Below are 27,377 nucleotides of genomic sequence, written 5' to 3' on the forward strand. Positions count from 1 at the left end.
GGGCTGATATTGTTGTCAATATTGTGGACGGGTCCACAACCACTTACGTCAAGGCTGAGGCTGTAGTTCCGTAAGACGAGCCGTCATCCCAGACTCGTGAATTTTCTTCAACTTGTGGTCGGTCTTTGTGTTGAAGAGGCCGGACCCGTCAAAGGGCATCTCCTCCGGGAAGTTGCAATTATGCAACCAAGCATGCCTCCGGAGGGATATGGCACTGACCAATGCCCTTGAATACGTGTCCACATGGTGTCTAGCTGTAGAGAGCTGTTGCACTGCGACCTGCATGGCCTCCTTTACGAAAACCCATGCAAGGTCACCTTGGTTGTCTGGGAGAGCGGCAATGATGTCGTCTAGGTGCTGCATTATAAAATATTGATAGTGCGCCAATGTCGCCTCGTAGTTGGAGATTTGCAGGCCGAGTCCAGAGGCCGCATAGACTCAGCATGCAAGGGAGTCGATCTTCCTCCCTTCCTTGTCCCAGGGCACAGTGTGACCCCTTGCTTCCCGGCCCTGAGAAGACTCCACCACGACCGAGTTGGGTTTAAGGTGATGAAGGAGGAACGGAATGTCCTCCTGAACCCGGTACATGGCTTTGTATCTCCTTGATGTCGGTTGAGGGTGAGCCGGGAGGTCCCATGGCTGAGTCATCACGTGACACAGAGCTGTGATGAGCGGCAAAGCGATGGAGGTTGATTGTTCACCCCGGAACACATCGTAGAACCGATTGGTGCTGGGACTGGGCTGTTGGTGGGTCTCGATCTCCAGCGACTGAACCAGCCTGGACATCAGCTCTGCGAAAGAGATGTGTGGCTCTTCTGGTGATCTGGGGCCTTGCAATGTGACCGCAGCATCGGGTGAAGTCGAACTGACCTCAGACTTGTCCAAGTCCACCCAATAAGGAGCTGGGATGCTGGATGAGGAATCTCCTGGCGACACTGATCTACCGCTCTCCCTAGACGGTGCCCGTGGAGCATCTCTCGGGGCTGAAGGATGGAAGCGATCCCGAGTAGCCGGCGGAGAAGAATGGTCTCGAGTAGCCGGGTAGTAGCCGACGGATTGGTAATCACCCCATCTCGGAACGGAAGAATACCGGGAATGATACCAATCATCGGATCGGGCATCTGAAGACTGACTTCTATGGCTCCTTGGGGGAGACATTCCAGTCTCAGTGTCCAGCCATACAGGAGGCATAGGCATGGGAGACCTAGCCCTCAGTGAAGAATCTTATATCTCGCCATCGGAGATCAAACCCCAAGGTGGATCTTGGTGTAGTTCAGTTCCCGTACGGCGTGGAGAGCCCGGAGGAGTAATCCTCATAGCCGCCTGAATGGTTGGACCCAAGGGTGTCGGTACCGCAGCAGTCAGGACCAAGGAAGCCGCCGAACCCGAGTGTCGGTGTTTGGGATGCTCGGGTTTTTTTGGTTTCTTAACAAGCTTTTCGGCCTTGTCTTTCTTGGCCTTTTTATGCACAGACAGCTTTTCAGGGCCGCTGTGTTTCCTCTTTTCCCACTGCTTTTTTTGGTGGGGAAGCAGGCTGATTGCCCATGATGGGAGCACCTTTGTCCAAAGGGCATGAGGGCGGAACAGTAGAGGAAGGAGCCAGGTGCTGCAATGGAGCAGTTGGCACTGGATGGCAGTCAGGTGCACCTGAAGTTGTAGCGGACTTAGTCACCAGCCGGTTCGATTGTAGGAGAGCCTGGTCCCACAGGAGTTTACACAGGCAATTCTCCCTATTCTTCCTAGCCTGCTTAGAGAAGGCCAGACAGTGGTCACATTTGTCCATCCTGTGACCTTCCCCTAAACAGAGGAGGCACAGGTCATGTGGATCTGCTGCGGGCATCTTAGAGCTGCACTCTACGCACTTGTGGAACGCCGCTCGTTGTGCCATCGTGGAAAGAGAAGAAAGAAGATAGTATAGAGGGAGTAGATAATATTTTTGGGGGTTTTTTTATAGAAGAAGAAGAAGAGTTGTGAAGAAACTAATAGGAATGCTAATAATAGTAATACGAATGAGGGAATACTAACTTGGAAAAGAAAGAGAGAAATTGACAAAGCTGAAAGGAGTAACGATCTTAGCGAGAGCGAAAGCAGCACGAAGCACAATGAATGGCGGTCGCAAAGACTGGAAAATGGTGGACACTCTGCTTCATATATAATGTGGGGGGGGGGAGCAGAGTTTCCCACCAAGACCATTAGCTATCCATCTTCCGGCCACAGGCACTGCACAGGCGCAGAACCCATATGTGTGATGCACAGAGGCCACGATGAAGAACTTTAGAACCGCCTTTCTCAAACTGGTAACCTCTAAATGTTTTCAACTACAACTCCCAGGATTCCTGACCATTGACCAAGGCTGAGCCAAAGAGCTGATGCTGACTCCTCCTCCTCCTCTCTTTAAGCTATTCAAATAAACTTGTTATCAGTTGAAGGATTTTTGTTTGTAAACATTTTGATAACCAAAACTGTTTCCAAACAGACTTAAGATATCAGTCCCAGTCTGGATCCAGCTAGTTATGATGAAGGCCCATTGAAAGCCATGGGTCTTCTTGGTTGTGCTAGGATGTTAAAATGTAAGCCTATGCATATTTATGCATAAGTAAGTTCTACTGTGCACAATTGGGTTTTCTTCCTATTGTATTTTGAAAAGTGCAAACTGTATTGAATTGGAGCCATTAAATTGCAGTAGAAGTTTCTTACAATCTATGACATAATACGACCAATCTAATTCTGGGGCATTCATCCACAAGACTTAAACAATTATTTTCTTTAAAAAGAACTAATTTACCTTAAGGGCATCATTCTTCTATTTTTGTGCTAAAACACTCAAAGAATTCCTCCAATAACTTTTTGTCCTTTTCAAAAGAAACCTCCATTTGTTTTTACTGTTGCCTTATTTCTTACACGAATATATATGATCCTATTAGACTCTTGCTTGCACTGTGGGTGGTTGGTCACAGTGCTAAACCATTATACTGGCACAACTTTGCCAAAACTGCAGAACTGTTTTGCAATAACATGAGAATGAGAAAGTTCCACAAGTTATCAGGTTCTCAAAGGAGAAGCAGCAGCCAAAACATAAGTCTGCCTATTTGGTTAGCAGTGATTCAGCCTCAGTCCAGTCTAGCGCAACCACATACCTGCACTTCTGCTCCCTCCCCGCAGATGCCTTGAGGCAAACTGGAAAGCTGCTGCCATGAGGTTGGTCCTTAGGACTCAACTGGCCCTTGTGAGTTGAAGCCTTTAATTTCCTCAGCTGGGGGCAAGGGGAATGGTTAATGAGACTCAAACTAGTCTACTCTGAACATTTGAACTCAGTCCAGTTGGACTCAGCTCTTCATCCTCATTGAATATTGTGTTCCTTTGCTCCATCTGAACTGCTGCAAACTGTAGCCGATAGCAGAGCAGACTTAAGCAAAGGTCTGAACCAGTGTTCTTCATTGCAAGGTCTTCTCTCTCTCTCTCTCTCTCTCTCTCTCTCTCTCTCTCTCTCTCTCTCTCACACACACACACACACACACACACACACACACCTTTTACAGTAGCTGTTGACTTTAGGGTCTCTAGCTTTGTCTTGTTTGCTTTAGTAGTGAAATTGACTGCTGTGATCTACACTACTGGAGAAGGCTTAGGGTGTGGACATCAGATTTGTTGCTCACTAGTCATAGGGTGGCAGCAAGGCCGGGGGGGGGGGGAGCACAGATGTAATCAGCCAATTAACTTTGATGAGGAAGGAATCCAAGAGACAAAAAGCAACATGACTGGCTAGCTGAAGTTATGCAATGCAGTGGAAGTAAAGGAAAGAATAAATGCATGGGAAAGAGTGCATGCACCATACAGCTTTGCTGGAAGTGGCCCTGGCAATGGTGGTTCCTGCTTGAAAAATAGTAAAGATCGCTGGTCTGAACTATAGACCAGTTGTTTATTCTAACAAGAAGTCTGTGAAGTAGGTTAGACTACTTTTAGGTGAGACTAAAAGTATGTCTTTCAGCAAACTGAGCTTTAATAATAAACACATTTTCCTGGGTTTCCTTCATCTAATCCCATTAGTCTAGTCCTACCCCTCAATGGCTATAGCCACAATAATAGTATTATATAACTAGATAGCTAACAATTATTTTATGGAAATTAAAAAAGCATACATATAAATGTATGGTGCAGTAGAGTACTCCTACAAACATTATACAAAATATACCTAAATTAAAATAAGTCAAAATAGGATCAGGTTAATGTTTTATGTGAAATTATCCTTAGTATTAAACATATGTACCTTGGTGGGAGGTGGGGGAGGAGCAAAATGCCTTGTATTTTCAGTTTGGTATCATTTCCTAATTACATTATCATTCTGAGAAGCCAACCTATTCTGGAGTGGTGACTTATGTATGAGACACACATGTACATCTGACACAATTATTGACCCAGTGGCCCCAATTTAGTCTACATCCACAACATTTTCTTGTCTTCACAGGAGCTCATGCAGCATACTAGACTGCTAAGATCGAAAGAGAATGCATATACTATGCATTCCTGATGTAGTCTTCTCTTAATCATCTGTGAGGTTTCTTCAGTTCCATTACTTACTTCCCTAACATCTATGCAACCCACTGCTTTACAGGAAATGTTTATCCTTCCAATATTGTAGTATCAGTCTTTTACCTGTCAAAACAGGCATGGATAATCCATTTCCCCTTCTATTTATTAATTTTGAGGAAGTAAAATTATTTAAAAGCATGTATACCAAAAGATCTTGGCACATTTTCTTGAAACCCAGGGTTTTTTTCCAGTGTATGTGCCATTCAATCTTTGTGTGTGTTATGTGCCATTAAGTCATCTCTGACTATGGTGACCCTATGAAGGAAAGCTCTCCAAAATGTCTTGTGCAAAATTCCATTCAAGTCCTTTCAAGTTCAAGGCTGTAGCTTCTTTTATGTAGTCAATCCATCTCATATCTGGTCTTCCCTTACATCTTCTGCCTTTGACGTGCCCTATGATTGCCTTCTCCAGTGAGTCTTTCTTTCTCATGATATGTCTTTAGATAAGCAGAATTCAGTTCTCCAAACTGTGTTCTTTTAAGTTGTCTGGGAGACTTTCCCAGTTTCCCAAAACACTCTAATAAATCTGTCCGTCTGTCCGTCCATCATCTCTCTATCTAATTTATAGGTAAAGCAATACTTCTTTACACTTCAGCTAAATATACTTCAGACCAACAGATTTACATTCTCAGTTTTATCTGAACAGCAAACTTCAATAAAACCAAATCTGAGTGATGCCTGTGTCTAAATAAGGGAAGAAAATGAAATGCAAGATGGACAGTGTCATCCTACACATATATACTCAAAATTAAGCCCCATTTATCTATCTATCTATCTATCTATCTATCTATCTATCTATCTATCTATCTATCTCCAGTTCTATGCCGCCCCATAACCCAAAGGCTTACAGCGGCTTACAGTGCTACAGCATAAAAACACACATAAAGAAAAATAAAACTACTTATTTATTTAATAAAACCCCACTAGGTTCAGTGGGGCTTATTCCCAAGTAAGTGCTACAACCTAAGAGACATATCCTATACATACCCAGAAGTAAATACCACTGAATTGATGTGTCCTCTCTCAAGTTGGGGTACATATGATTTCCAGCACTGCATTCCTATGCATGCTTAAATTGTAGTAGGCCCTATTGAAATCTCTGGTATTTTGGAGTAAACATACTTTCTGTCAGAATGCATCTTCTCCATACATGAAACTGCACAGAAGCCAAACATAATCACTCACTTCTGTAGTTATACATCATGCAGAATCACATTCCTGTTGAAATATCACACTTCTGATTATGCTTGAATTAATTAATCTTGCAACCTTTGAGTAAATCTAGTGGTATATTCCTGTATGAAATCTCAAAAATTGGTAGCACCCAGGGACTTCACTAATGCTAGGTCAAGTTTCTTGTCAACAAAAACTCCACAAGTACTGGTTTCCATCAAGATAACTCTACTACTCAGGCAACTTTTCTGTGCATAACCGTTTTTCTTTTGCATGACTTTCAAGATATTTAATGATGAGTATTCGTATTTATGTGAAAAAGCAATTTATTTTTTAGACTACACAAGCATATATGTGGAAATAAATATTAAACATTGTTATAATAGGAATTAAATGGAAATACAGTGAATTAAGGTAACATATTATCTCTAAATCTTCATTTTTTTAAGTTGCCAAAGCTGCCTTATATGGTATGGTCTTGAACTCCTCAATGCATTTTCTACTAAAATGAACAAAGGAAATATTTCAGTTAAAAACATAAAGAAAAAATCCAGCTAGCTAAGGAAATGGCTGAGTATTTTTGGAAAGGGAAATGCGTGGGTCTTAAGAAAAAAATCCATCAATCTTGCTTTAGTTAAGCTAAACAGCAAAATAGCAACTAGAATGTGTATACATAAGATCTTTAATCTGAAAGCCACTTACCACTACAGAAATCAATTCACCTATTAATGAATTGAAGCCAGCTTCGAGGCAGGGAGTAGCAGCTGTTTAACAGTTCATAGAAACAGTATACAATCATTTAGGCCAAGAAGCAAATTCTATTTCATCCAATTGAGTTTACAAGGGGATTCATTTTTGGAAGCAAAAACATTTTTGGAAAGTTTGATTAGAAATTATTGCTTGGGCATCCAAGAAATTCTGATAAGGCATATTTCAGTTTTATTGACTAAGTCCCAAATATTGGAAGTGTAAGACACAGGGTTCAATATATGGGAAAGCCACTATAATATTACAGAAATTCATATATCATGTATCATGATATCTGAGACAAACTGCTGGTGTCAATACTTTCATTACCACCAGAAAAAGTTTCACAGGGATGCTGCAGAGTATATTGAATGGTGTACGAAGTACTGTAATTGTAGTTTGTTCTAAAGATAATACTCGTACTTGACATTCCTCCAAATCAGGTTAACAGTAAATAAATAAATCATAATCTTAACTTAGTTTGTTGTGAGGAATGCACATCAGGCAGTCTTACATTTATGAATGCACACATATAAAAATGGGAATGGGAATATTAACCTTGTTACGCACAGCAGTTGCAAATAGAGAAAACATGATATCTCAGTATGGAAGGAATGCTAGAAATAAAGAGAGACCCAGACTTCAAACACAGGAGGAGATGCAACTGACACATGGATTTATTGTGCTGCTTCAGTTCCTTCTGCTGCATAAGCTGCACAAACCATGAGTGTGCCTTTAAAATTATTGTAATTTCAACCCAAGTTTTTCAGATCAAATACATACAATGCAGCTGCAGTTCAGGATGCTCTCTGTGACTATAAATTCTCTATGGGAAAAATGAACCCTACCAAGGATTTTTTAAAAAGTCAAGCATCTCAACTTCTGAAATGCTTTGCTCCGTTTTCTTTTCTTTGACACTTTAATGTATTATGCCCGTTAACTATATTTCCTTACTAGTGGCTCCTAGACCATCAGCAGTCTTGCATGCTCAAGGCTCTGGAGGAAATATGGGAAAAAGTGCTTTGCTGGCACCAGCAATATGAAATATGAATTACAAATACAGAGAGCCCTAAAAATGCTGATAGAGGGCTCAGCTGTATATAACAGATTTTACACACACACACACACCCATCATACAGTTTATAACAATATAAGAATCTATATTTTGAACTCATCTGTACCAAGAGCAAGTGATATTCTGCATTGAAAAAGGGCAAGTTGTAAAATAATGAGCAACGTTTTTACCACTTTAATTGACTTTCACCAATGGCAAAGCAACCACACACACCATACTTCACTGTCTCTGCCATCATGCTATGTCACCACCATTTTGGTCACTGGTTGCACAACACAGATAACAAAATGGGAGTCCACCCTGGCATCCTTCTGTTTATTCTTCACTGAAAAGCATACTGCTTCTATTAGATGGATTCATGGAGGAAACAAATTAGTCAGTCATGACTAATTTAGTATTCACTGATAGCTTTATCCTCCATGAATTCATCTAATCTCCTTTCAAAGCCACCCATGTTGGTGACCATTAATATATCTAGTCATAGTAAACACTGTAGTTTAACTATGTGTTGTGTGAAGAGGTAGTACCTATTGTCTGACCCAAATCTTCACAATTCAGCTTAACTGGATGCATGATGTTAAATACCCTATATAACCCACTTGTATAGGCTAAAAGTCTGCAAAGATGTACCCTCTCCTTAGAGGGTAGTTGCTTGAGCCCCGTCATAATATTCAGTTTCTTGATCATATCGTAGACATTTTCCAGCTCTGCAGAATGTTCTACTGCACCCAGTCTTACAAGTATGTTCACAATAGATTTCTTTATAGCTATATTGATACTGTTTTCTTTTGGAAGTCTTTCCTAATGATCTCCAAGAGAGAATTGGTCTTTTCTGTAGGGTCAGCATGCCTGTTTCCCACAAGCTATGCATGAGGATCCCAAGATCCCAGTCCTGGTAAGTCACTATAGGCTTATGCCCCATGGAGATATATGTAAGGTTAGTATGTTTTGCCCCAGAGTGGATTGGTCTAACATTGGTCAAATTAAGCTTCACTTATCTTTCTCATGCCCATGAATAATTTGGTGTCCATAAATTTGGGCACCTCGCTACCACTTCCCATTGCAGTTAATTTGTGAGCCAGGTAAAGCACAGTCTCAGCACAGATTCTTTTTGGGCCCCACTATTTAAAGACTTGATTGTATGAACTCTCAATTTAAATTTACACCTTTCTTCCTTTCCTTTTGATCAAAACATGGACTTTTCCTTTTATCCCATGACTGTTAAGTTTGAACAGGAATCAGTAGTGAAGAAAATAGTCAAAAGCCATTTAGATGTGTAGATGAACAATGTCTTCTGGATATACCCTAATCATATTCCTCTAAGAACGGCCAATTTCAGTCCCAGGAAACTTCAGCTCATGCTACCTCTTTGATAGTTCACACAATGAAGAGGATCCAATGTAGGCCATGCAGTCTGCAAAAATGGCTTTCTGTGAAACTGTCATTGACTGTACCCATAGAAAGCCTTTTTGACATGTAACCAGCAAATTCTTGCTAAAAAGCAGTGAAAGCAAGTCTCCATATTATAATTGTATAAATACATAAGCATTTTATGTGGTCAGATGATGAATAACTGTATGCATACACGCACACGTATACACTTGCCAGTTCTTTTGAACTTTCACATGCAGCATTTATTATAAAACACCTCAAAAGGTAACAAATAAAATGTTTTGAGTGCATTTGCTGATTGTATGGTAGTCTTTTAAATATTTGTATTGTACTTTATATTTAAACTGTCTGTATGTCATTTTAATCGATTAACTCTGTGCAATCTGCTCCATGAATGCTGATTGTTGGGTGTATTAAAATATAATAAATATGTTGATTTTTCTTACATTATACAAATTCTTTAAACAATATCCAAGGATAGTACCAGCATGTCACTGGTAAGTGTTCAAAGGAGTTTCAGTCGATACACTTAGTGATACTACAACAACCTATATAGCTTCTTTTTGTTGGAAGGAAATCAGAAGCAGAGCATTTTTACAGCCCCTAGACAGCCTTTACATGGCCACAGGGCCAGAAGATTGCCACAGGCTCAGAGCTAGGGATCTCTGTGTGGCTCACCTATCTCTCCTGTGCAACAGGCACACAAAAAAACCCCATTGGTAAACTTTGCAAACGTGGAGAAGGGCTTTAGTGGGTGACGAAGCAAAGAAACTGTTGCTGCCAAAGTACAAGGCATCCTGGCAGCACTTCAGCCTCCTTCTCTCCTTGTTCAAACTGCTGCAGTTAGACAGCTGAAACTGTCTAGCTGTTTTGCAGGGTGGTAAGAGAACAAAGGCATACTTTGTCTCCACACTCCTCTTGCCCAGCATAGGATGCCTGTAATCCTCTGAGATGAGAGGGTTATGGGCACCCTTATTGGACTGCCCTCTAAGTGTGTCACTAGAAACTAACTAAAATGACAACTTTGAACATGTACCTTTATACATGTTCATGTATATCACCACATATATAACAATAATCTAGATCAGGGTGGTCCAACATGTGGCCCATGGGCTGCATGCAGCCCCGAAGGCCTTGTTAATTAAATAAATATATTGTGAACACTTTAATTTACAATATGGAAATGTAATTCTTTGTGCATCCTCTGGGTTCCATGTTGAAGTCCTCATGCAGCCTTCATAGTATGAAAGATTGGACCACCCTGATCTAGATCCTGGCACAGTATCTGAATACGTGAATTTACTCTTAAATCTAGTATTCATAAACACAAAATGAAAGAAGTAACAATATACAGAACTGTTTACTGCTTTAAGTCTTCTCATCTCTTTTCTTTTCAGCTGTTAAAAAGAAGAAAAAGAAAAAAGGACAAAGCCCCAAGCTAAACATACACAAAGCTAAAGCTGTACGCCTGACTTTTTGTTTATTTGCCAAGGGACAGTGCCAATCTGTGGTAGCACATTATATACCCTTTCATTTTTGGCCAACAGTCCCATGAGAAAAGGGAGGGAAAAGGGGGTATCCCCTGCTGCTTACATACCTGTATTAAATCCATACTACCACCAAATACAATTCATTTAGAAGTGCTACAAGCTACAATGTACGTACTCAGCAATATCTATCAAAGCCAGAGTGTCTCAACTTGAGCACCCATCAAGAGACATTCAAAATTGGAAACCCTTTAAAAATTTAATCCCAAGTTTATTTGTTCCCTTTATTACTTGTTCATATCCAAACAGTTGAGGAAGTCTAAAGCTCACTTGTTGTTGCCATCCTTCATTTTTATAGTGCACTCACTGTATCCTTCCATGGTAATTGCAAAGATTTGTCACATCTGCGCATACTCTCTTTATCCATAATATACAGCTTCTGAAAGTCTTGGCCAAGAAAAAACAGAAACTGATTTTATACTTTACAGCATGCTGCCTTTTCAAGGTTATTTGCTGTTCCCCAAGAATGGGATTGTTTTCTGACATTATGTCCAAACCATACTAAAAAGAACCATTCTTCTTACTGCCCTGCCTGCAGTTAACATATAACATATTGCATAACAAAATATACCACTTAGACTATTAAAACCAAAAAATAGCTACCATACAAAGCATCCCCCATTCCCAATTAAATAACTGAAGAATTGCACAGACTAATATTAACAGCAAGTATTGTGCAGGGCTTGCCTTGATCTTATATATTACTGAAACTGAATGACTACAGAAAACTTTCATTGCAACCTACAGTCCTGAAATTTAGACTGGTGCTTTGCAACTCTTAAGTGCTACAGCAATCTTTGTAAAGCATTGGGTTTTCACTTGCAAGTACAAAATAGGGACTGATAAATCAGAAGTTTCAGTTTTTTTTAGCAAAATACGACTTCTATCCGAATGAATGAAACGTTAACATTTGTCCTGTAGATATGACTGAAGTATGTTTTTTTTTTTTAAATACCTTAACCCTTCTTTTTAATAAGAAAGGTTGCATCCTGCAATAGGACATAAGATAATATACCTGATTAAATCTCAAATCTTGATCATCCAAGTTCTGGTTAGCAGGCATTGATTTTCTGCCCTCAGTAGAAGTGAGTTTTCTCTGATACATGCTATTTAAATCCATTTTACACAGTTGCTTAATATGATTTAATAGAAAGGGTCCAGAGGAGGGCAAAAAAATGATCCAGGGTTTGGAAACACTACCATATGAGGAGAGACTGAGAGAACTGGCCATGTTCAGCCCTAAGAAGAGAAGACTGAGGGGGGACATGATATCCCTCTATAAGTACCTCAAAGGCTGTCACAAAGAAGAAGGACATGGAATAATCTAGTCAAGCTGTGACAACCCAGATTCAGGCTAAATATCAGGAAAAGTTTCCTCACTATCAGAGCAATGCGACAAGTGGAACCAGCTGCCTAGAGAGGTGGTGGGCTCTCTCCACACTAGAGACATTCAAAAAGAAATTGGACAGCCGTCTGAGTGGGATAGTGTAACTTGGTCTCCTGCAACAGCAGGGAGTTGGACACAATGGCCTTCATGACCCCTTCCAACTCTACCATTCTATGATTCTATGACTATGACTTGGCAAGGTAAAGCCAGAGTAGCTTTCTGTGTCCAAATAGATCCTAGCTTTCAAACAGCAGCTCTTCTGGATTAGCAAAAGACAAATTTGTGATTTCTATACTGGTATCTTATTTTACACTTTACTCTTACACTTCGAAGACATTAAAAACAACTTGCAAAACAAGCTATCCTAACCAAAAAACTGGCTTATTCCAATGGAACTTGGTCAAGTATACTCTATTTTATTTTAATCCAAAAGCAAAAAGATATATTTTCATAGTTTTATGTGCAACCACAACTTTCTGTTGCAAAACTAATGATGTGCTAGGAAGATATCATGTACAATATTCATACCTTTCTAGTTTGTTTTTTCTATCATGTTTGCAGAAAAATCTGGAAAGGTTGACCAAAATGTTTCCTTAATGAACAGAAATCCTATGTAAAAAGAACTACCAACATCCATAGTGTTGAAATTCTTAATATCAGTTTTCTCAGCTGATATATAATTTTTGAATAATTTATGTTGTAGGAATTAGTCCCACTTCTCCTGAAATACCAGCATTCCAAGGTAGGGATTGTGGACTCTGAATCAGAATGAGACGAAGAGAAGGGGTTGCATTCTATGGCAGAAATGTCAAGGTTAATGAGTTGCAAGTTAAGCCAAGAGGCTGATGAAAACCAGATTGCTTTTGGTTCAGGAAAAGTCACTGTAGAAAAGGGAAGGACAAAGGAAGAGGAGTGTGAATTTATTAGCCCAATGGTTCAGTGTCAAGTCAAGGAAGTGGAGCAATTAAATATCATCTGGCATTCCTGCCACCTGGCCCACAAGCAGCAGGAACCTTCCTTAGGGTGGAGGCAACGTTGTTTGGAAGGAAAAGGAAGATGGGGATTCAGTCTGGAATCACCTTCTGGTATGGGCAAGAACTAACCACACAATTAGAGGAATCATTAACTTGATGAAGACTTCTTGTTAATTACTTTTATACTGCTCACTCTGTATTAGGAAGCCAGACCTGACTGGACAGTCTAACTCAATAAAGGACTGTAGTTGGGATCCTTAATCTGCTGGAAAGGGCAAAGGGGGAGAGACCTGCTCATGGTTAACAAAACCAGGATTCACTGGTTTCTCTGTATCTTTAGATGAATATTGTAGCTCTTGGGATTTCCAGTTGGCAAATAATGGAAGTAACATGCCGAGGCCATCATAGACCTTGAAATAAAACTGAATTCTTTAACACTGACGTTGGGAAATTGCACAATGAAAAGAATCAATTGGAAAATAGTTCTCTGTCTTTAAGAAATTTCATATTGGGTAAAGTTTTATATCCCTTGGCAGAGGAATAACAGTTTGTGATCTCTTCCCCCTCTTCCACAGACCTCATAGAAACTGTCTTAGTTGTTCTATCATACCAACTTTTGTAAGTCGATTGTTAACTCTTGCTGTGACTTTTATAATCATTTTCTTCTCAAAAATGGAATGTTTTATTAAAGTGATTACTAACAACAGTACAGCCATGGAAACATCGTCTCATGGTAATATTCCTAGACATCAATGACAGAATGATGACAAAAATGGAGGAAGGGACAAGTAGTGATGCATAAAAATACAAGAATTAATTCATGTTCAGCCAATGGATATCCTCATTTCCCTCTCAGGCATGAAGGAAACAAAGCCATGCCACAAGCCATGCAGTACAGGTGACATGCAGATTTTTGAAATCATTATTTGACACAGTTAGTAAACAACAAAAAGAGCATTGCTTTTCAGATGCAAGTATTAGACTTGATCTGGAGTGCCTTCAGTAGTCAAATGACATATAACATTTAGGAAAAAAATTCTGTCAAGATCCCACAGCAAGTCCAGTTTACTTGGCTACCTACCCGTACTGGTCAGGCTGATGAATCATGGGAGCCTGAGCGTTGCCATAGTTGGGATGCTGTGAAGAAAACATGGGGCGTCCGCCAGCCCCAGACTGGCTGGGATAAGCAGGCGACCTAATATATGGTGGCCTAAAGCAGAACAAAAGAACAGCTTCTTTGGATTTGTTTTGGACCACAAGCATGAACCACCTTGTCAGCTATAATCCTTCCATACAGAAAGAAGCATGTAGGATTCTTACTGTTAGGCAAATATCCGTAAAGCTTTCTGTTCTACTCAGGAACCAAGGAGAAAAATGCTGTGTTTCCAAACCTCTGAAATAAACAGGGAAGCATCCAATTTGATGCTTAAAAATGCTTCTTTTTTAATGGAGGTCCTAATAACTGCACTGTTATCCTACAAGTGTTAGAGTACCAGAGGGGTACTATGTCATGAAAAGGTTTAGAAAGGTTGTATTTTGATTATGGAAAGCTAGAAATTGAAAAGTAATTCTATAAAGTGGATTTGAAAAGCAGGTTTCAAGTGAAATAGGAAGTACTTTATCCAAATCTATAGTGTAAATTGCAACCATGCACTCAATTTTACTGATTATTAACTGTTTAAATAATAAAAACCCTCTGAACACCAACTTTTCCTTGGTAAAATACTGACTGCTCAAAAAAAAAAAAAAAAAAAAAAGAAAATACACAAAGCCTTTAGGTTTACTTTCACAGTTGCCTAGGTTGTTTTTCTGAAAGATAGTGTGTGGCTTTATCCTATTAAAAAGGCACACAAACAAACAAGCATTTGATTTTCCCCTAACACTTTGCAGCACAATGTGTGTATTCCTAAAGTATTAAAATAAAGTTTAAAGACTCTAATATAATCTTTTCCTTCCTGGTAGGGATGGAATTTTCTGCCTTTCTAGCATCAAAAATCCTATGGTAATATGTAGTGAAATGCCCATTTATTTCAACACAGTGAAGCTTACAAACAGACCATGATTCCAAAGAAAAGGGCAGTACATGGAATAAGTAATTTGCATTTCCAAAGCTCTGTAGACCCGCAGGACAAACTGCAATCCACTCACCACATATTCTCGCTTAAAGGTTTTGGAAATACTATTCCAGAGTAAGTAGCTTACAGACAGAAACCCTGCTGAATCAATTTATGTAGTTCCTTCAAGACATGAGGAAGAGGATGGCAGATACTGCTTAGGGATTTTAAAAATCATTTAAGCAGTATGCAAACATAATAAATAAATATTCTGGTTTATCTCGAAAAGTTTGTTCTTAACATCCATTAGCCAATGGATTCTGGTAACATTCTAGAAACATCAAAAACCCAGGGGACAACTATGACTCCAGTAAAGATGCTTCTTCCCAGCCTCTTTTACCAAAAAAATTATGTGACCACCTGTGCATTTTTAAATTTATCTCTTCAAAACTGAAGGGGTTAATTGCACATACTTTCCTTTTTATGTTATCTTAAAACAGTGAGATTTCCTTTTCTAAGTATTTGTATGTATAGGTAGGAAACATGTTTTAAAATAGTCAACACCTGCCACTGTTGTTTTGGCTTCTTTTAAACACTTACACCATTATCTTCTGTGTACAAACCACTTTACTTAGTAAGTATATACATTCTGAATGTTTTCTGACCCTTTCCCTTGCATTCATACCTGCTCTGAGCGGAGTTTGCAGCAGCTTGCATCACTGCTGCAGCTGCCTCCTGTGCCTTACGGTTCACAGTTGGCATGGGTGGTCCCATCCCTGGGCCTCCCTGCTGAGACATGCCGGGAGAACTGGGGGTCATACTGCTCATGTTTCCAGGAAACGGTCTGCTTTGCATCCCAGCAGATGGCATTCGTCCCAGGGGTATGGTACCGCAAGGCTGGCCTGGCCCCTGTCCATGCATCTGGTTGCTTGCATTTATACCCATACCAGGTCCTGGGCCACTGTAACTTGTGTTGGTCACTCCAGAGTATGTTGGCTGTCTGGAGTAGTTTCCTAAACAAAACAATAGAAGAAAATAATATTACAACTTTTGATTCAGTGGAATAATCTGATGGAAAAATCTCGTGCAAATAAACAACTCAAGCAGTGCAAGATACACAGTGGGAGACTATTATGTACTACCCAATATTCATTGGACATTGGTTTTCTTCAGATCTGGCTGAAAGTGGTGCTGTTGTTGCCTTCTAGAAAGGTTGATGGTGCAGGATGGACAAAAGCACAACATGGGGCGGGGGGGCAAGGGAAGATGACAGCTGCCTTAGCTGAAAGAACAGGAAAAGCAGAAGCCTTGGGATGAAAGGAGTGAAGAATTTACAAAGATCCACATAGGATATGTACAGTACATGAGAGCTTGTCCTAGAAAGTCTTCCTTGTTGTTGTTATTCTTTGAATAAAATATTCCAGTAGGGATGCTCCTTGCTAAAATATAAATTTGCCATCCATGCACCTTCATCCCACATTCTTCTGGTAAAAAATTGAGAATAGAAGAGTTATATTCTATTCACCATGTCCCTTGTGTGTTAAGATAATGATTTGGCATAACTGATTCCTATGTAAGTAATGTTATCTTCTGACTAGATTTCCTCTTGCTCCATACACTTTTAATATAGTCTTGCATTACAAACTCTCTTCTGCACTTCTGAAGGACATATGGATTGTCCTTACACTTCTCTTGTAAACCAAGGACATATGGATTGTCATGTCATGGTTAGATTGGTCACCCATTTCTCTGGATTTAGATTTTTGTTATGTATAATATCTTCCTATTCTACACTTAACTCACTGATGCTCCAGCACATCCATAACTGCTAAACCATTCCATTGTAAAGGGTAAATAATGTCCTAACAATCTTTATTGCTGATATTTTACTCCCATCCAACACTCTTCAATAGAAAATTCTACTGCCATAATTAAAATCCAATACAATATTCTATTGCATTACTGTTTGGTGTACACATAAAAGTATCTATAAGTATCAAGCTTTATTCTTATACAACAGTGCATGATGAAAAAAGCAAGTATTTCCATTCATATTCTACATATAACAGGAAAATCCTTATGCTTGCTGTATCTGACCTGACTTTTCTCTGGAAGAGGTTTCCCCACTCCCGCCAAATAACCATACAGCAACAGTGAGTAGGTCTGTGGACCAGGGGAAAAACATTGCAGACTAAACTCACAAGCCTTACATGATCTATTCCTGATTTACATATTTTTTTTCAACCACATTGCAACCAGCCTGATGTAATAAATATAATTTTAATCCTTGTCCTAGGTTTGAGCCACATACGTTGTATTAGGGCTCTTTGTACAAACGCAGTGAAATTCAAAACAGCATTAGATATTCTTACAATTCTTGAAATTGTAAGACTGCCTTTCAAACATAGTATGAGAAGGTGTTCCTGGTTTCTTCATATAAAAAGAGTAATTTCTTCTAGATATTAAACTATATTACTATTAAAAGAGAAAATGACTGACAGCAGATACTAAACATGTTTTCTTTTGATCTCTCAAGCATTTTAAGGCTTTGGGGCTGTTTGTCTCAACGGCAGGGCAATGAAGCCCCATCTTGAATAAGGGTGCTGCAAGCCATGAGCAAGTGTATAAAAAGATGTCCCAGGATTCTCTCTCTGAAACAACTACTCATCTTCCACTGTACTATTACTCTGCAACTGACAAATACTAACAGAATAAAGGTATATAGTGTATTGCGGACTTCTAGTATTATCCTTAAGAAACACTTGTGCTCATTTTCCCTTTTAAGGACAAGCATAGGACAACAGTGGACTAAATTTTGCCCACAAATGCAGGGGAATCCTCTGTATAAAAGTTGTTCTGTTAAAACTAGGCTACAATGACAGAGACATGATAGCCTTTCAGAAGAAAAATGCAGATCTTTCCTCAGCACCTGAATAAATAAATACTAGCAACAAATGAAACAGAAAGCCAGGACTGAGAAGTACAAACTTATTTCCATGTTCCTCTAATAGATTAGTAATTTGCTGGCAATGGCTTTGACAGCAAACAGATGGATGCACCATTAGATACAATGAATGCAGCAGATGCTGAGCCAGTCCCCATCAGCTGGACATGTCAGGCAGCCAAGTGCAAGAGCCCACACTTTTCAAGTGGGTACCGTTTGGCGCACAAATCTTGGAACATTAACAAGCAACCCATTTTCTCTTCAGCCAATGGATTTCATATTCCAGCTCATTTAAGCAAACAAGAATTGAATCCAGGAGCTTTAGAGCCTTATTTAGAGGAAGAAGCAAAGTTTTGAGTAAACTGGAACTGAAACAGAGAAGACATGGAGGATAATGAATATGGTAGGTATTAGCACCTAATACCAAAAACTTGAGCATTTATGTGTAAATGAAAAAAAAATGACGTGCTTGGGTCCAGCTGACTTAGCTTCACAAATTTAGCAGCACTTGTGTCAAGGGAGAAATTCAGAAACCATTTGAACACTTTTAAGCAGTCCCAGTACCCAAACAGAAAACGCTTCAATCTTAGCACTGACTTTTGCTTAATTTATTTGGTAAGAGATCATTCACACTTGGATGGAAAACGTGTTAGATTAAAATGCACGCCTATTTTGGCAAAGTGTATTTTCACATGTTTTTGTAAAGCTTTTTAGTTGTTTGGGTCCTCAACAAATAATCATTAATTACAAAATTGAAAAAAGAATTTTAATTCTACAAAATGTTTTTATACATTTGTAAAACAACTTTAAGATGGCTAACTATAAAAGTATTATAGCTAGCAATGAATTTCTTCCAAGAACAGCCGTGGGCAAGTTCAGGAAGTCTGGGACCAATTTCTAACCCCAAACTCTCATGTGGGCCACATTCATGCTGCTGCTATACTACCAGAATTCAACAGCACACTGGTGGAAAAAAATATCAGCCATTTGCTGTTGCAGTTCCAAGGCTTACCACTACAGAGGCTGAAGAGGACCATAGTTCACTTGAACGTGAGCTAAATCCCTTGAATTTTTGTAGTGGCTTGTCACCAAATTTTGACAGCAAACTGCCAGGGGTTTTTTGTTGCTTTCTGATGATCACTACTACAGTTTGGCAACATGCTGGTGCAGGTGGCCATGTTCAAGACCAAGGGGAGAGGCATTCATGTGGTCAACCCCTGTCCTTGAAGTAAAAATAAGATAATCACAAAGTATTTAATAATTTTATGTTTAAAATGAATCTATGCTTCATTGTGCCTCGTGAACAGAAAAATACAACTCTAATACTGCATGCACCTACTACTGACATGGACATCAACTTTTGGGTAACATTTAAGCACTGTAAAATGAAGATACCACCCAGTCTGCACTTTTTCAGTACAAACCTTAGAATATCCTCTGATCACCAAAGCATGGGATCAACAGCTCTCTGTCAAAGGCCATGGTTCATATATGTCATAATGTTTACCACATGGCATTAAGAGTTAAGAGTTTTAATGGTTTTTCAGGCATGACTCTTCCCTCAAGTTAACAATTTAATGCTTTCATAGTTCTCATTCTTGACTTTGACCTAGAAATTTATTATACAGTATGGAGAACTGCAGAACTCAACAGGATAGAGGGCATTATGTTTTGCATCTGATCTGGAGATTCAAAAAGAAACTGGACAGCCAGGGATGGTGTAACTTGGTGTCCTGCAACAGCAGCAGGTTGGACTCGATGGCCTTCATGCCCACTTCCAACTCTGCTATTCTATGATTCTATAGAAATGCAATGTAATATTAAGAAATAAAAAGTGTACAAACCATCTGTTGAATGGGACCCATACAATCTGTGAATGAAAGAGCTCTTTCCAGCTTGGCAGATGTTTGATACAGGGGCTGGACACTTCTGCTGTAAGGAATGCTACCTACTCAGAGTAAATATTATAATGCACATTAAAAAGTTTTGTATTATCACAGACCCTTCCAGATTCCCTACCAATAAATAAAAGCCTTTATTTCAGGGGCAAAGATGAATATAAAATCACTATCTGATAGAACTCAAACATGTATTAGGCATGCTATATTTTTAACATGTTCCTACCTATGTGTACTTTGTTATGTTTAAATTAGGGCAGATTTGTCTTTTCTGCCAAGGATATACACAGATGAAGAAACTGATATGCAGGATAGATGTGCATCTGAGTGTCACAACTGAAGCACTGAATTTCAGAAAAAAAACCATACCCTGGTAATGGAGGAGCAGCTGCCACACAACAGCTTGGAAAAGAGACATTGAGGAAATCTTTAAAAAAGGTACAAACCACAAGTGCTATAATGTGTTTAGTAAGGCACGAGCTTTCACGCTAAAAACCTGAACAAAAATCTACAATGGGATGGGTTATAGCGGGGGTGGTCAAACTGTGGCTTGTGAGCTGCATGCGGCTCTTTGAATTTATTTTGTGGCTTGCTGCCCACCACTTGCCACCCATGTGCTCGCTGCTCACTGCCTGCCATAACTGCCCACGGGCATCTGCCTGCGGCTCCAAACATCTGACATTTACCATATGTGGCTCTTCTGTTGCACAAGTCTGACCACCCCTGGTTTATAGGATAATGTGCAAATTACACATGGAATTTAGGTTCAAATTGCACAAATACTAGAGTGTGCAGACAATTTTTTTTGTATTCACTCAGCATACTGGATAACTTGAATGAAACCAATTTCATTTGCACTTGCATAAGCAATACCAAGTGCAGCTGCCACCCCTAAACCATGGTTTGAAACTTGAGATAATAAGCTTCCTTCTTCCAATCTTCCTCCCAGGTTTGTTCAAACTGGGTAAATGATTGTTCTGAAAAGCACAAGTTACTTCCAAACTAGAACTGGCAAGACAGTTCAAACTGTATTTCCTATATCTGTTTTGGATGTATGCTATTTTTCAGCGGTGGTTCTCAATAATGGGTCCCCAGATGTTGTTGAGTACAAAGTTCCACAACCAGCATGTCCAGTGATCAGGGATAATGGGAGTTATAATCTAACAACATCTGTGTATCCAAATAGCATAAAGGGGATGTGACACAAACTATGGCTACTGTAAAGAAGTGAGGAAGGAAATAGGATTTTATGAGAAAAGCAGGTTGCTTACCTGTAACTGATGTTCTTTGAGCGGCCATCTGTGCAGTCACACATATGGGGTACTGTGCCTGCGCAGTGCCTGTGGCCGGAAGATTGACAGCTAACGGTTTTTGGCAGGAAGCTCCACTCCCCCTCCCCCTGTGGCCTATAAAGAGCGGAGCGTCCGCCATTTTGTTCAGTCTTTGCGACCGAACGTACGCTATCTTATTGAAAAAACTTTGTTTTTCGTTTTGATGTCGGTACCGTGAAAAAGGGCATAGTCGGTACTGAAAGATGCATTCAGTCACCGACACCGAGCGGTTGATGCATCCACTCACCGACACCGAGCGGGGCTGGCGGGTGGGTTGTGTGACTGCACAGATGGCCACTCGAAGAACATCAGTTACAGGTAAGCAACCTGCTTTTCTTTGTCGTGGCCTCTGTGCATCACACATATGGGTAGATGAACAAGCTTGTCATAAAGGAGGAGGGAAGGTGTCCTCATTGAAGAATGGAGGAGAGAACAGCTCTACTGAAGGAGCAGTCCCGTTGAGCTCGAACATCGAGACGGTAGTGCCTGGCGAAGGTGCAAGGGTTCGCCCAAATAGCGGCTCGGCAGACGTCATCAATCGGGACCCCGGATGCGAATGCAGACGAGGTTGCAACAGCTCTAGCAGAATGGCCTCAAGGAACTGAAGGCAGTTCGAGCTTAGCTAATTGATAGCATAAGACTATAGTGTGGACTATCTACTTAGAAAGTCTCTGCGGAGTGACTGGATCGCCCTGATCCCTAGCAGAATATTTGATGAATAGTTTATTAGATTCTCAAATAGACACCGTTCACGATCGGTAGAAGGCTAAGCAACGGCGAACATCGAGTGAATGCAAAGATCTTTCCAATGGAGTCGACGGTGACGGAAAAAAGGCAGGCAGCACAATGTCTTGTCCCGTATGGAAAGGTGTAGACACATTAGGCAAAAAAGACGGGTTGAGGCGTAAAACGACCTTCTCCCTGTGAAAGTTTAAATAAGGAGGGTCTATGCGAAGCGCGCAAAGTTCACTGGCCCTCCAGGCTGAAGTGACAGCTACAAGAAACGCCGTCTTCCAAGAGACCAATCAAAGATCCACCATTGCCAAAGGTTCGAAGAGGGCCTTCATAAGGGCCTGTAGAACTACAGAGAGGCTCCATGTGGGCATAACTGGTCTAATTGATGGGTTAAGATTATATAGTCCCTTCAAAAATCTTTTGAGGATAGGATGAGAAAACAGAGGTGATCCGTCGACTAAGCCATGGTAGTAGGCTATTGCGGCTGTATACACTTTAATGGATGATGGCTTCAGTCCGGAATGGTGCAATTCCAGGAGGAACTGAAGAATCTGTTGAATGGATGAGAGGAATGGAGAGAACAAACGCGACTCGGCAAAGGCGGAAAAACGTTTCCATTTAGCCTTATATGACTTCCTTGTGGACGGCTTTAAGGCAGAGTCGATGATATGCTGAATATCAGGGTGCAAAAACGTCGGATTCGGATTCGACGGGTCTTGTCTCGAACCGGATAGTACAGAGAGACCAGAGAGGGGGGAAGCACCCGAGTGACTGGGTTCGACAATCGGATCCGAGGTGGTCGAAGTCATCGTCGGTACCGACGGGTTAGTAGAAGCTGTCGGATTCGTAACTTTTGAAAGCGTCGTCAGCACCGATGGAACGTCAATCATCGAATTCGCCACGCTGTTAGGTTCAATGAGAGCAAATCCGGGTGGTGAAGTGTGCCGTCCACCTGTGTTATAAGATATGGGAGCGATGGAAGATGAAGAAATTCCCCACGAGAGATGTCGAGTAGTTTCGCAAACCACGCTTGACGTGGCCACCAAGGGGCAACTAGTAACCCCGATGCTCGGTCGTACACTATCTTTGCTATGACCCTCATCAGAAGAGGGATCGGAGGGAAGGCGTAGAAGTTCATATTGTTCCAAGGGATCATGAATGCGTCCCCTAGGGATGCGTGTGCGATTCCCGCTCTCGAACAGTAAGCCTCACACACCCTGTTCTGTTGGGTAGTGAATAAGTCCATGTCGGGAAACCCCCAGCGCTGGAAAAGGTGGTTGCGCGTATGGGGATCCAGTTCCCACTCGTGAGAGGTGAACATGTGCCTGCTGAGAAGATCCGCCTGCACATTGTCTACACAAGCTAGATGAACAGCCATCAGCGTGATGTGTCTCCGGATACACCAGTCCCAAATTTTAATAGAAAGCCTGGCTAGAGTCGATGACTTTGTTCCCCCTGGCTTGTTCAGATAAAAGATGGTAGCTATATTGTCCGAAGCTACCTGAACGATCTGATGATGAAGGATGTCCTCGAAAGAGCGCAGGGCTTTGAAAACTGCCAGTAGTTCTAGGAAGTTGATATGATTCGTGGATTCTAGACGATTCCACGTACCTTGGGTAGATAGGCTGGAGCATACTGCTCCCCATCCTAGAAGAGACGTGTCGGTGCCAAGGGTAATCGTAGGAGGTCGTGCCCTGAAGGGGACTCCTATCCTAAGATTGGTCTGTTCCAACCACCAACGCAGAGAGTGAAGCACGGAAGTTGGGATCCAAATCAGTCTCGACTGTGGATCTCTTTGAGGATGGTACACCTTGTTGAAAAAGAGTTGCAGTGGGCGAAGCCGAAGCCTGGCATGTGGAACTACGGCAACTGAGGAAGCCATATGCCCCAGGATCCGCAGGATAGACCTCGCCGGGACCGTTCCCTCTCGTCGGATTTGATGGATGAGGCGAGCAAGAGTCTTGTCTGTCCTGAGGGAGGAAGGCTTTTTCCAACGTCGAATCCAAGCGGGCTCCAATGAAGGTGAGTGTCTGTGTCGGGAGAAGAGAAGATTTCTCAGTATTAATACATAGGCCTAGGCTATTGAGCAAGGCACAAGTTGTATGGATGGCCGCAAGGAGCCCTTCTCTGGACTGCGACACCAACAGCCAGTCATCGAGGTACGGATAAATTTGTATGCCCTGGAGGTGTAGGAAGGCACAGACAGGAGCCATGCACTTGGTAAAAACCCTTGGAGCCGTAGCCAGTCCAAAAGGCAAAACTGTAAACTCATAAAGTTGGTTTGCAACCGCAAAACGAAGGAAACGCCTGTAACTTGGGTGAATTGAAATATGGAAGTAGGCGTCCTTCAAGTCCAATGAGGCGAACCAATCCACTCTCCTTAGCAACGGCAAAATGTTTTGAAGGGTAGTCATACGAAACTTTTTTGGGTACAATAAACTTATTTAAGTTCCGTAAGTCCAAAATCGGATGTAGACCACCATCCCGCTTAGGGACTGTGAAGTATCTGGAATAGAATCCGTGGAGTCCGTCAGATGGGAATACTTGACGAATTGCTCCTTTACGAAGAAGTTGATGTATTTCGTCGAGCAGTACCAGTGAACATGAAGTGGACCAGATCGGACTCGACGGAGGAACGATGTCGAATTCTATTCGATAGCCGTGTTGAACAATGGACAATACCCACCAATCAGATGTGATGGACTCCCAAATGGGGAGTCGGCTTCGAAGCCGATCTCCAGATGAGAGGGGGGTGGGTATTGGTGGAGCGTGAGGAATGGTTCGCCAGTCCCGTCAACGTTGCCTCCGATCGTCGAAACGACGGCGGCCTTGTTGGAAGTGTTGTTGGGGCTGAGAACGGTGGCGCTGCTGTTGCTGGCGGTGTTGTGGTTGATATGATTGCCTGTAGGATGGATGATTCCAGGACTGTATCTCCATCCTGCGTGCCGTTATCCTCGATTCATGCAGCTTCTTGAGCTTGTGGTCGGTGCGAGAATGGAAAAGCCCGGATCCATCGAAAGGCATTTCCTCGATCCGGCACTTGGTTTCTTCCAAAAAATTACAATTCCGAAGCCATGCATGCCTTCAGAGAGAAACGGCACCAACCAAGGCCCGTGAGTCAGTATCCACGTGGTGCCTTGCCATGGATAACTGCTGCACCGCGACCTGCATGGCTTCCTTAATCAAGACCTTCGCGAGGTCACCCTGGTGGTCTGGGAGGGTGGAGGCGACATTGTGCAGGCACTGCATAATAAAGTATTGATACCTTGCCAACGTCGCCTCATAATTTGATATATGGAGCCCCAGGCCTGAAGCAGCATAGACTCGCCTAGTCAGGGAGTCTATTTTTCGGCCCTCTTTATCCCTCGGTGCCGTGTGCCCTCTCGCCTCTCTGCCCTGCGAGGATTCGACAACTGCAGAGTTCAGTTTGGGATGTTGGAGGAGGAAGGGGATGTCTTCCTCCCGAACCCTGTACATCGACTCATATCTCCTGGACGTCGGCTGAGGATGTGATGGCAAGTCCCAGAGCTGCGTCATCGCCTGCCGCAAGGTGGTTATGAGCGGCAGTACGATGGATGTCGATTGCTCCCCACGGACGACATCGTAGAACTTGTCCGTCGTTGGTCCCGGGCACTGGGCAGTGTCGATGTCCAGGGACTGGACAAGTCTAGACATCAGCTCCACGAAGGAGATGTGGGACTCATCAGGTGACGCAGGACCCTGGGATGTCACAGCGACGTCCGGAGAGGTTGAGTTGACTTCTGAGTTGGCCGAATTGGCACCGTAGTAGGGTGGGGCCGAAGATGATGACTCCACCAGGGAGAAGGAGCGGCTGCTTCCACCCTGTGGGGATCAAGGTGACGCCCGCCTTGGATCCAATGAGCGCGGTTGGTCATGGGATGGAGGAGAGAGAGGATTGTGCCCTGGGAGCAGGGTAGTACCCTACGGAGAGCGGATCACCCCAAGTATGGTAGTAGGGGTGACGCCAGCTCTCCGGACGTTGCTCTACAGAGCGGCTCCTCCGGCTCCCTGGTGGGGACAGTCCAACATCCGCTTCCATTGTGACTGCGGGCATGGGTGTCGGTGACCTCGCCCTAGGAGGGGAGTCCTGGATTTCCCCGTCGGATATTGAACCCCGTAGAGTTGGAAGGGGTGCAGGCGGGAGGTCAACCACACGGCGGGGAGACCCTTGAGGGGTAACCCACATAGCCTCCTGGAGGACCAGTTCGGGCGGAGTCGGTACCGTAAGTGCCACTGGTACCGAGGGGCCCATCGGATCCGAGTCTGGATGTCGGGGACAGTCCGGATGGTCCGAATTCCTGGGTTTCTTGGGAGGCTTGGAGACCTTCTCCTTCCTGGCCTTTTTATGGCCTGCCGAATTCTCGGATTCGGCATGCTTCTGCTTTCCATGCTTCTTTTTAGGTGAAGCAGAGGGAGCCACCGAAGCAGACGCACCTTCATCTGAAGGCTGTGAGGGTGGGGCCACAGAAGCGGAGCCAGGTTTTGGGATGGCAACAAGCGGGTCTGATTGCATCAGAGCCTGATCCCAAAGGAGTCTCCGGAGGCGGTTTTCGTTGGTGCCATTTTTGACCCGCAGTCTGCACATTTGCGGAAAGCTGCTCACTGCGCCATCACAGAAGAAGAAGAAGAAGAGAGGGATAGTGCAGAGGGTAAGTGTGTGTGTGTGTGTGTGTATTCAGATAGATCGAAAGTAGAAATAACAAGAGAAAAACTACGAGGAACAATGAACTGGGAGCAAGGAGAAGAAAAAACTGGGAAGAAGGACAATCGAGACCAAGGTAACAGCTCTAAGCGAAAGTCGAAAGCGGCATGAGGCACAGCGAATGGCGGTTGCAAAGACTGAACAAAATGGCGGACGCTCTGCTCTTTATAGGCCACAGGGGGAGGGGGAACGGAGCTTCCCGCCAAAAACCGTTAGCTGTCAATCTTCCGGCCACAGGCACTGCGCAGGTGCAGTACCCCATATGTGTGATGCACAGAGGCCACGACGAAGAATCTGAAAATAAGATGCTTGAACTAGGCTACGAAGGAGAGGTGAAGCAATTTTACCACAGCATTCATTCATTTGTTAAATTTATATACTGTTTTTTCCCAAGAAGCCCAAGAAAGCTTTTTTTTTAACCAATACAATTAATTTATCTAGAATTGAGTCTGTATAGACTATAGTTCACTCTAGGACTTACAAAGAAGAAATGCAATTTCTAAATGAAATAAAATACTTTTGATCTATGCACTGAACATGCAAGATACAAATGAACACTAGGAAAAAAACAGTTGAGAATAAATCTGCAACTACCTCATGTTCAAAAATGGTCTCTTAGCCAAATAAATACAACTGATATATTATTTTTATATGAAAAAGAGAAACAAGACAAATTACATAAACAAACAATTCTGAAGGAATTCAGACTACAGCTATATAATGCACCTAATGAGAAGCAAGTAAGGAACTGTTGGAAAAAAGATCAGTGGGTTTCAGTACATGCCAGAGAGAAAAGGAGTATGGCCAA

General features: G+C 42.0%; 1 protein-coding gene across 17 annotated transcripts in view; it reads right to left on the reverse strand.

The window, feature by feature from the left end:
• The window catches only part of ARID1B (AT-rich interaction domain 1B), a 496,963-nt gene that overhangs the window by 65,303 nt on the left and 404,283 nt on the right, over positions 1 to 27,377 (reverse strand). For 13 of the 17 annotated variants that reach the window (XM_044422260.1, XM_044422313.1, XM_044422196.1 and 10 more), the window contains 2 exons: positions 15,624 to 15,951; positions 13,966 to 14,094 (listed from right to left, as the gene is read on the reverse strand). In XM_044422260.1, the coding sequence (XP_044278195.1) occupies positions 13,966 to 14,094; positions 15,624 to 15,951 (457 nt within the window). The remainder of the gene's footprint in view (positions 1 to 13,965; positions 14,095 to 15,623; positions 15,952 to 27,377) is intronic. The other 4 variants (XM_044422242.1, XM_044422234.1, XM_044422224.1 and 1 more) reach the window with 1 other exon arrangement.

This window comes from Varanus komodoensis, unplaced genomic scaffold (genome assembly GCF_004798865.1).
Source record: "Varanus komodoensis strain SLA01 unplaced genomic scaffold, ASM479886v1 scaffold1, whole genome shotgun sequence".
In the NCBI taxonomy this organism is placed as follows: Eukaryota; Metazoa; Chordata; class Lepidosauria; order Squamata; family Varanidae; genus Varanus; species Varanus komodoensis.